Source organism: Benincasa hispida, chromosome 1 (assembly GCF_009727055.1).
Source record: "Benincasa hispida cultivar B227 chromosome 1, ASM972705v1, whole genome shotgun sequence".
Lineage (NCBI taxonomy): Eukaryota > Viridiplantae > Streptophyta > Magnoliopsida > Cucurbitales > Cucurbitaceae > Benincasa > Benincasa hispida.
This window is the reverse complement of record NC_052349.1, coordinates 12,564,093-12,574,826: the sequence shown is the minus strand read 5'-3', so window position 1 is coordinate 12,574,826 and position 10,734 is coordinate 12,564,093. Positions and strand designations below refer to the sequence as shown.

The 10,734-nt window shown below is 37.2% G+C and overlaps 1 protein-coding gene across 1 annotated transcript; it reads left to right on the top strand.

Moving 5' to 3' along the window:
- The first annotated feature begins 3,822 nt into the window (after positions 1-3,822).
- Positions 3,823-4,658, top strand: LOC120075946. Its single transcript, XM_039029701.1, has 2 exons — positions 3,823-4,152; positions 4,251-4,658. Exons 1-2 carry the CDS (start codon positions 3,823-3,825, stop codon positions 4,656-4,658), a joined length of 738 nt encoding a protein of 245 aa, XP_038885629.1.
- Positions 4,659-10,734: the final 6,076 nt, after the last annotated feature.

The window sequence follows — 10,734 nt, the reverse complement described above, 5'->3', positions numbered from 1 at the left end:
GTGCTTTCTTCTATTTTGCAAGCACCTAAAGTAGAGTTGAAGAAGCTTCCAGACCATCTGAAGTACACCTATTTGAAGAAGCTGAGACTTTGCCTATAATTATTTCAAAGAACATGACTGATGAGTCAGAGAAATATTTGGTAGAAGTCTTGCAGAAATACAAGCTGACCATTGTATGGATGTTGGCATACATAAAAGATATTAGCCCTGCTGTGTGCATGCATAGAATTTCTCTGGAAGATAGAGCTAAGCCTTTTCGACAACCCCAGTGACATTTGAATCTTATCCTGAAAAAAGTAGTGATGAAAGAGGTCTTCAAACTCTTAGATGCAAGTATTATCTGTCCTATTGCTAATAGTGATTTAGTCCCATACATATAGTGCCTAAGAAAACAAGTGTTACTATGGTAAAAAATGATGAGGGTAGTTTAATTTCTGTTAGAGTTCAGAAGGGGTGGAAGATGTGTATTGATTTTAGGAGATTAAATGTTGTTACTAGGAAGGACCACTTCCCCATTCTCTTTATTGATATGATGCTCGAAAGGTTAGTTGGAAAGCCTTTCTTTTATTTTCTTGATGGTTTTTTGGGTTTCTATCAGATCCCGATTAACCACGAAGACCAAAAGAAGATGGCCTTTACATGTCCCTATGGCACTTTTGCTTTCAGAAGAATGCCATTTGGACTATGTAATGCTCCTAGCACCTTCCAACGTTGCATGATGAGCATATTTTCTGAGTTTATTGAGAATTGTAGGGAGGTATTTATGGATGACTTTACTGTATATGGAGACTCATTCGATGATTGTTTGTCTAATTTATATAGGGTGCTAAAAAGATGTATTGAGTCTAATCTTGTGCTTAATTTCGAAAAGTGCCATTTCAGGCCTCACATGGCATTGTATTAGGACATATTGTTTCTAAGCCTACTGAGGTAGATCCCGCTACGATTGATGTTATTGCTAAGCTCCCTTACCCCATAAATGTGAGGGAGGTTTGTTCGTTTCTTGGGCATGCAGGTTTCTATCGTAGGTTTATCAGAGATTTTAGCAAGATTGATCAGCCTATTACCTCTCTTTTTCACAAGGATGTGGCCTTTGATTTTAATGATGAATGTAGGAAAAGATTTGATGTGCTGAAAACCTTGTTGTGTACTCCGGCTATTCAGGCTCCTCATTGGGATCTTCCCTTTGAGATCATGTATGACGCGAGCGACCATGCTGTAGGAGCGATTTTGGGGCAGAAGGTTGATAAGAAACATCACGTGATCTACTATGCTTCGAAGACCCTTAACCCGACTCAGTGCAACTACACCACGATAGAAAAGGAGTTTCTAGCTTTTATTTTTGCTTTTGAGAAATTTCACTCTTATATTATTGGAACTTAAGTAGTTGTTTTTTCTGATCATGCAACTTTGCACTATCTGATGGCCAAGAAGGAGTCCAAGCCCAAATTACTGAGGTGGGTTCTTCTCTTTTAGGAGTTTAACCTGAGACTTCAAGACAAGAAGGGATGCGAGAATGTTGTCGCTTATCACCTGAGCAGGATTGTAGCTGATGGAGGTTGTCTCAATTCTATTGGAGACTTCCTTGACCACGCATTGATGCAAGCAGACGGTATTTCTATGACTCCCTGGTATGTGGATATCGTGAAGTACTTGACCACTGATGAGTTCCCTTACGGAATGAATAAACATAGACAAGACAAAATAAAAAAATGAGTCAAAGTATTATGTCTGGGAGGAGCCTATTCTTTGGAAATTGTGTGTACATTAGGTAGTCAGAAGGTGTGTCTTTAATGACGAGTTCTTTTCTATTTTAGAATTCTGTCATAAACATGCATGTGGTGGAGAGTTCAGTCCCAAGAGAACTGCTAAAAAATTTTTAGATTCAGGTTTATATTGGGATACTTTATTTAGGAATGCATACTTTATTTGTAAAACTTGTGAACATTGTCAAAAGTCCGAAGGTTTGTCTTGTAGGAACGAAATGCCACAAGTCTCTCCATGAGATATTTGATATATGAGGGATTGACTTTATGGGACCTTTTTTGTAACGACCCTAGTTTCCTAGGGTATTCTAGGATGCTACTTCATGCATGCATAGTACAATGTCTTTTAAATCATCAAATTAAAGAGCCAAAATTTTATTTAATAATGCTCAAACGAGCAAGGATGGGAAAACATAAGTAAATAATAATAAATAACTAAAGCAAGATAAAATAAAATAATTTACTAGTCGGGGTACCCCTAATTTCTACTAAAACAAATGTTTGAAATTAGGTAGTCAAATAATAAAATTGATATATTTTTGCATAATAGCGAAAAGACGCCTAACTCCTAAACCAGAATTCAGAACATAATGCTATATGCGGATGCAGTGAAATGTCCTAATGGCTTGGTCATGGATCTCTCTTGTCATGCGCCAGTCTGGCATTACTTACTCTTACCTGAAAAATAGGGAGAGAAAAGGGTGAGTATAAAAATATACTCAGTAAGTGGCCCACTACTTGCCCCACTCAGTAACGACATCATAAACATAGGCATAGGCATAAGTGGCGAACCTAAAGGCATGATTTCATAAGTAGTGACTCAAAGGTCACAACATAATTACAAGGGGTGATCCCAAAAAGGACACCATATATAAACATAGGGTGTGGCCTAAAGGCTCACACATGCGATGTGCATGGCCCAATGGTATACTAACAGTCACTAAAATCTCATACGATCATAAGCTTACAAACATCAATATGTATTTAAACATAAACATGCAATCAAGGCAATGACTCAACATTAAACTTTAACACCGTTCCCTAAATTTCCATCAACTGACTCAACATTAAACTTTAACACTCATAACTCATACATCAACTCAACATCAGGCCTTAACACATTGTATAGCATACATCAGTACCCAACGTCAGACCTTAACACATTATATCCATGCTTCAACCTGATCACAGTAAGGTTTAATCTTTACATCCAAATTCATCACAACATGAAAAATTCAAAATCAACTTATCGAATTCAGCACAACACCCATAGTAGATTTCATCACAGTTTCATATATGAAATAAAATATTTCCAATCAGCAGTAAACCCCTTACCTCAGGATAACTCAACTCACTGACCAAAACAAGACCCTACTCCTCTCGAGGACTTCCTTTACCGACACACGTAAGTGAAAATTAGCTTTGACCTAAGAATCCCCAAATGACAATGGGCTGCCAAGAAAACAACTTACCCCCAACAAACTGCTCGACCGGACTGCCGTGAATCGATGACAACTGACACTGTTCCAGTGAGCAAAATGAACGAGGGAAGTTCTGACACACGTTGGGCTTTGACTATCGAGCGGCACGGAAGAGGCTCGCACGGCTGGGCCTTGCGTGAAATAGAAGAGGGCGTGGATCAGGAACCTGCGGCGCGTATCGGAGCAGACGGTGCAGAACAGAAGCTTGCGGTGTGGATCGGAGGCTTGCGGCGTGGAATAGAAGCAGACGACGCGGTGGGCCTCGCGCGAAATGGACGGTGCGGCCTGTGTCGGGTCGAACGGTGGGCGAAACGGAAGAGAAGACGACTGGCGAAGGTGATTGTAGCAAGGGGGTGGCTGGAGGAAGAAGAAGAAGAAAGGAAAGGGAAAAAAAGAAAACCTTTTTTTGTCCTTTTACACGCATCCCAATGCCATTTAAAACCCTACTTCTCTTCTAAAAATAACCAATATCCCCCTCCCCCCCCCCCCTTTTCATTCCTTTTTTTTTTAAACTAAATAACTTTGGGACGTTACATTTTCCTTCTTCTTGTGGGTTCAAGTATATTTTATTGGCAATGGACTATGTTTCCAAATGGATGGAAGCAAATACCACTATTATTGATGATGCTAAAATGGTTGCAGGTTTCTTGAAGACTTACATTCTATGTAGGTTTGGTTTCCCTAAGGCAATCATCAGCAACCAAGGATCACACTTTTGCAATCGAGTCATTGCTTACTTGTTGATGAAGTACGGTGTACAACATCACATTGCCACCCCATACCACCCTCAAACTAATGAGCAGACAGGGGTGTCCAATAGGGAAGTGAAGATTATTTTGAAGAAAATGGTCAATCTAGGAAGGAAGGTTGGAGCCTTCGACTTGACGATGCTTTATGGGCTTACAGTACGACCTTCAAGACTCATATTGGGATGTCTCCTTATAGGTTGGTCTATGGAAAAACTTGCCATCTTCTCGTTGAGATCCATTATATGACATATTAGATAGTCAAGAAGTGCAACTGGGATTTAGAGGTAGCTGGGGATGCCAGACTTTTACAGCTTCAGGAGTTGGAAGAGCTCATGTTAGAATCTTTTGACAATTCTCTGATCTACAAGCAAAGAGCAGAAGATTTTCATGACAAGATGATTGCACCCAAGGAGTTTCAGGTAGAGCAAAAGGTACTTCTATACAACTCTAGGCTGAAGTTTATGCCTGAAAAACTCCAATCCAAGTGGCTTGGCTCATTTGGCGTTTCTCACGTTTATCCTTATGGTGCAGTAGATATCATTAATCTTGAAACAAGGAAAGTTTTAAAAGTAAATGGGCACAAGTTGAAGGTCTTCCATGATGGTGAGTCTTTGGATTGCTTTGATATCGCCTATCGGTTGGACTCACTAGTTCACATCTGATAACGAGCTGCCATGATCGAGCAATCGACCATAAAAATTTGGCTTCTTAGAGGTAGCCAAGCTTTAAATTTATTTGCTTTCTTAGATTAGATTTCGATTTAGTAATTTTTCATTTATTGTTGAGCCTAATTCTTTTTATCATTCTTGTTTTGCCAGGATTTTTGGTAGAAAAGAGTTGATCCGAGTCTTCTATATCCTTCATCCACTCCATTGTTTAGGGAAGTATTTTGATCCCTCGTGCTTTATTTTAATCACATTGAGGACAATGCGTGTTTTAAAAGTTGGGGGAGAGGTATTTGGATTTTTAGGCGATTTTTAGGCTAATTTTTTTCATATATGTTTGCTTGATTGTGATTTGTCTTACTCTTTTGTTCCTTACGATGACTAATCTATGACACACTCGTATGAACGATTTTTATATGAGAATAGGTTAGATGAAAGGATTCATAATTTTTATGTTGTTTTTGAAAATTCTGTTTAATTTTTTTTATTACATCTCCAAGCCCTTTGCGTATCTATCTTGACCCTGTTTGCTTGCTTAGAATTGAATTATGGAATCATATGTTTGTTGTCACTTCGTAAGGACTTGGTGATAGATATTAAGTATTTCCACGATTCAATTTAGTAATGCATACTTTAAGATGTAGTCAATTGATATCACTATTGCCTAATATATAAATAAAAAAAGAATTTTCATATGTGCATGTATAAGGGTCTACTCCTCTTGTTCTAGGGTATGATTAACCTGGGTAGCCATGACACACGTGGTTTCCCTCTGAGCTAAAGTATCCCAGAGGAATGAGTAAGCTTAGGCACTTTTGAAGGGAAATTGGGCCGTAGTTGGATGACTCGCATGACACTTTTGTGGGCAAGCCAAAACGAAAGGCGGTTTCCTAGATTAAGTTTCCCTTTCGTATAAAAAAAAGAGAGAGAGCCAAAAAAAATGTAGTAAGGGCGATGGATGAATAGATTTTAACCGACCCAATTTGATGTCATTACCACTTTGAATTTAGGAAAACTATGTTAGGATCCTTAGAGCCAGTGTAGGGGGAAAACAAATGGAAGATTCATAAGGCCATTCCGGGCTCGCTCTTATTCAAAATAAATACTGTCTCTTATACACATCTAGATGTGTATAAGAGACAGAAACGAATTTTTAAATCGTTCTTGAAATGATGAAATGCTTTTTGATTAGCTAATCGATTGTGAATTTGATTCTAGTTGACTGTTGAGGCTTGAGTAGGAAACATTCTAGTTTGACAACCTTATTATTTTTACATGATTGCTTGTTTTACCTTGCTTAAGGATAATCAAGAGCTAAAGATGGGGTGTTTTATAGCACCAAAAATGTGCTATTGTTCTCTACTTAATTTGGGATTGTTAAGCTACTTAATATGTTTGAATCGATTTTTTTGTAGGACTCGAGTGTATAAGCGGTTGAATGAAGCGTTTGGGACAAAAAGGCATTAAGATGGTCAAGATACGAGCCAAATTGAACAAATGAAGAAAGAAGGCCAAGAAATTGGAGTTTTCTGCCCAGCTAGAGCGTCGTAACGCTTGATTTGAGCGTTGCACAATGTTATAAGGTAGTACCTACCTATTCTTTGAAAGAACAGGGCAGTGTTGTGACGCTACATGTAGCGTTGCAATGCTAGAACTTGAAGCGGGTAATCAAAGAACAGGGTAGCATTGCAATGCTACGACATGGAGCAGCGTGCAGAAGCAGGACAACGTTGTAACGTTGTCCCTAGCGTTGCGACGCTGCGACAAATTCTATAAATAACCCATCAGTGTGAGCCTAGGTCAAACATATTAGAATACATGTCCGCCACTCTATTTCTACTCGGTTTCTGCCTCTCTTTTGACCAGAATTCTGAATCTTTTTCTCCTTTGAGCATTGTATTGAATTAGAAGATGATATGTGACTAAAGCTTAAGAACTTTTCTTGGGTTTCATAGTTTACTTTCATTCCAATTCGTTGTTGAGACTATGTTATGTAATTCTATGAGAATATTCTGAATTTTATGAGAATTTATCTTGTGTTTATTATTCAATTGTCTTGTATGAGATAATCTGATAAATTAGCTATGATAGGATATATTAGTATGCAACGGAAGCAAATAGAATTAATAAGCACTCTAATTACATTTAATTTGAGTTCTGAAAGCATTCTTAAATAGAAATTTAAGAAGAAGGTTTCTTAACAACATACCTTTGATGAATTCTCCCAATTCCAAGCTGCTCTTCCTATGATTCCTGCTCCAAATCAACAGTGAACTACCAAGAGATTTTCTCTACTATTCTCAACCTTGAATTTGAGTGGTGGCACTCCAAATTGGAGTGAATTTTGAAGAGATTTGGTGTGGGTTTTTGAGGTAAAAAGAGCTTTTCCAAATAATCAGATTTTTAGCTCTTCAACCAGATGTTTTAGCAAAATTTTAAGAACTTTTTAATCTCCTTCTACATGCAAGTGTGTAGATCCAGCTGAAAGCCACCTTAACTTTCACTCAAAAGAGTCTGTTAGGAAACTGTTTCTTGAAAATCTTATTAACGTAACGAGTTGGTACAAACTTTCAGAATAGTAATTAGACGATGAACAAACTCTTTATTAAATAAAAAGAGATAAACAGAGACTAGACGATCGCTTAACAACTCCAAACGATCATTTAAAAAACTCTACACAATCACTGAGTAACAATAGACGATCACCCACACAACACCCTGCGATCACTTACAAGGTACTACACGGTCACTTACAAAAACATTACACGATCGCTTACCAAATGCTATATGATCGCCTACCAAATGCTAGATAATCGTTGAGCTCCGCTACACGATCGCTTAGTAGAAGTAGACGATGTATGGCACACTAAGATGAACTCTCCAAGATAGAGACTTCCGAACTCCCACTCTTGAGAGCCCTCCTTCCTTCCTCTTGATATTTAGACTTCTCCCCCCTCTCTTTCGGTTTCTTCCTTCTTTTTAAACCTCAACTTCTGCCAACAACATTGACAATAATCTTTAACCGATTCAACCGCCGACTTCCTCTTTTCTCTTTTATTCTTTCTTTTTTGATATTTCAACATAATTGGAGACCTATCAGAATGCTAGGTGTGTGTATTAGAATAAAACCACCTCATGCTTTCACAAATTGTGGATAAATCCACTATTGAGGTTTTTTATTTTCAGTTCCTCTATCTTTAATTAATTCTAAAATTAATTAAAAACTAAATTTAATTATATCCAAAATTTTAAAATCCAATTTCTCAAATTTAATTGAAATTTGAAATTAATTTGATTTTTAATTAATTGAGCATATTTAATTAATTAAATAACAATTTAATATCAAAGTTCGTGCTTATATTCTCGCCAGCTCATCATTATGTTTTGGTGAAAAAACACGAGAATATGAGTACTACCAAAGAGATTATGGAATCTCTGAGAGGAATGTTTGGACAACCGTCCTTCACCTTGAGGCATGATGCTATCAAATATGTTTACAATAGCCACATGGGAGAAGGGACCTCAGTTCGTGAACATGTCTTGGACATGATGGGACACTTTAATGTGGCTAAAGTAAACGATGCTGTGATGGACGAGAGAAGTAAAGTTGGTTTTATTCTAGAATCTCTTCCAAAGAGTTTTCTGCAATTCTGTACGAATGCATTGATGAAATTGAATACAACTTGACTACTCTGTTGAATGAGCTGCAGGCTTTCTAGACAATGTTGAGAACTAAGGGTTTGGAATTAGAAGTAAATGTTGCTTCTACTGAGAAGAGAGGAACGTCTTTCAAGCCTGATTTTGCCTCCTCTTCGCAGAGTAAGAGTATTCCAGCAAAGAAAGACAAAGGGAAAGGGAAGAAGAAGATTGCTAGCAAGAAAAGCAAGAAAATCGTTGCATAGAAAGGGAAATGTTTTCACTACAATGAAGAAGGGCACTGGAAGAGAAATTTCCCTAAATATATTGCTGAAAAAGAAGTAGAGAAGGGTAAACAGGCTAACCAGTGCAAATGAGTTTTGTACAAGATCAAACCACAAAACTAGTCACTCTTACTTTATAATGTCGTTTACACTTTAAGACTGACTATTTCAAAGCAATGACCTAGGTTACTTGACCTTAATCCTAAGCTAACTATGAACTCCTGTTTGTTTAGGATTATCCTTTGATCTACAAACAATGAGAGTAAACCAAATTTCTCTGCTCAATAAGCCTCCCATTTTGGGGATAAGACCAGATGAATAGCTGGGGACATAGGGTGCAAGACAGAATTCACTCCTACCCGACTAGGGTTAGTAGAGAGGTTGTTCCCTTCAAATGCTGATTATGGGTCTTGAATAAAAGACCTCACCCTCTCATTGGCTCGCTTAGCTACCATGTCGGGTATAGGATACTGAATGGTAAATCATGGGTATGGAATGCCCTAGTTTATTGTATTTCTCTATGAAACTAAGAAACTCAGTCTTATATATCGGATACATAAGTTACCACTGGAGTTTTAGTCCAAGTGGGAGTTTGTTAAATATCAGGTATGGGATACTGAATGGTAAACCATGGGTATGGAATGCCCTAGTTTATTGTATTTCTCTATAAAATTCAAAACTCAGTCTTATAAATTGGATATATAAGAAACTTCTAGATTTTTAGTCCAAGTGGGAGTTTGTTAGGTTTTATGTCCTAAAACTCGTGGTTTGTAAACAAAATAACTTATTCTGAGAATTCAATAAGTTTTTATTGAATATATTGTTTTTCTGAAATCCAATAAACCGAAGTCCCTTAACTATTACATGAGTACTTAAACTTTACGTGGAGACATACCAGTGGATCAGATTCGAGTAAATAGTCAAAATGATCTATAATATATGAATAAGGTTGGGTGCCTTATTCTGGTAACACTATTGGATGCGGCCTACTCTGTAATTGTTGCAAAGAGTTGTTAAGTGCTACAAATGAAATGATCCTAATTTGTTCATGTTGGGACATGAGAAGTGAGTGATGGAACACGAGACATACGCATCGGAATAAGAATCTAATTACACTCTAATTTCTTTTAATCAAAAGGAATTTAGCATGCAAAATGAAGGAAAAACAGTAAATTAACTTACTTTTAAAGCTCCCGAAAATCGCTTTTCCTCACTGAAACTTGACCCGAACTCTTTCGGACCACCACTAGAGTTGACTTACTATCCTCTGGACTTAGAACCGGGTTGTGGGACCCGATGAATGAAGAAAATCGAGAGAGAGAAAAGAGATGAAAAATAAGAATGAATTTGGGTTTGGGTTTTTAATTTTTCAACCCAATTTTGAAAACAAATTTTTGCAAAAAATGGCAAAAGTCTTTTATCCAAATTGAAAAGCCCATTTTATAGAAAAAACCATGCAACAATTGCATGAATCAAATCCATAAAAACCCAACACCTAGAATCCACTATCTAAGTGGGCTTAATATCTCTACTATAAGCCAACAACTAGCCCACTATTTTTGTTAGTGGAATTATCCAACAAAAGTTTGGATTTTCCCACTAACTTTAGTCAAAGGGCAAAATAGTCATTTTGTCAAAGTCAAACTTTGACCAAAAAGTCCACATTTTGAACTTTTATGATTTTTCCGTGTTGACTAATTTTGACCTCCCGAGCATGAATCCGCATTCATTTTCTCGAAATTCAAATCATATTTGAATAGTTTGACTTTTTAAAGTCAAAAGTCAACTCTTTGACTTTTTACATCTTTGACCATTTCCATTATTTTCGAGCTTTTGAATATGAACGTATTCATATTCTTGATATTTAAATCAAATTTAAATATTAAAGCTGTATATCTAAACTAAAAACCCGACCAGTATATCACATATACTTGTCGGTTTCTCTCTCTTCACTTAATTCGAACAATTCGAATTATTCTATCATACTGTTCTAAGTTTATTCCATATGAACTAGTAGGGGAACCTAATGGACCTATAGATCATGAGCTCTAACGATCCGAGATGAGCTGGCTAAACTTTTTAGATTGAGCTAATCAACATTTGTTAACTAACGGGTCATTCCACTATAGTCCCGTAGTTGCACTCCCCTCACC

Excerpts from the sequence above, each read along its gene's own strand:
- LOC120075946 (XM_039029701.1), top strand. The coding sequence starts at position 3,823 with ATGGACTATGTTTCCAAATGGATGGAAGCAAATACCACTATTATTGAT. Across the intron at positions 4,153-4,250 it reads CGATGCTTTATGGGCTTACA|ATAGTCAAGAAGTGCAACTG; the intron begins GTACGACCTTCA and ends ATGACATATTAG.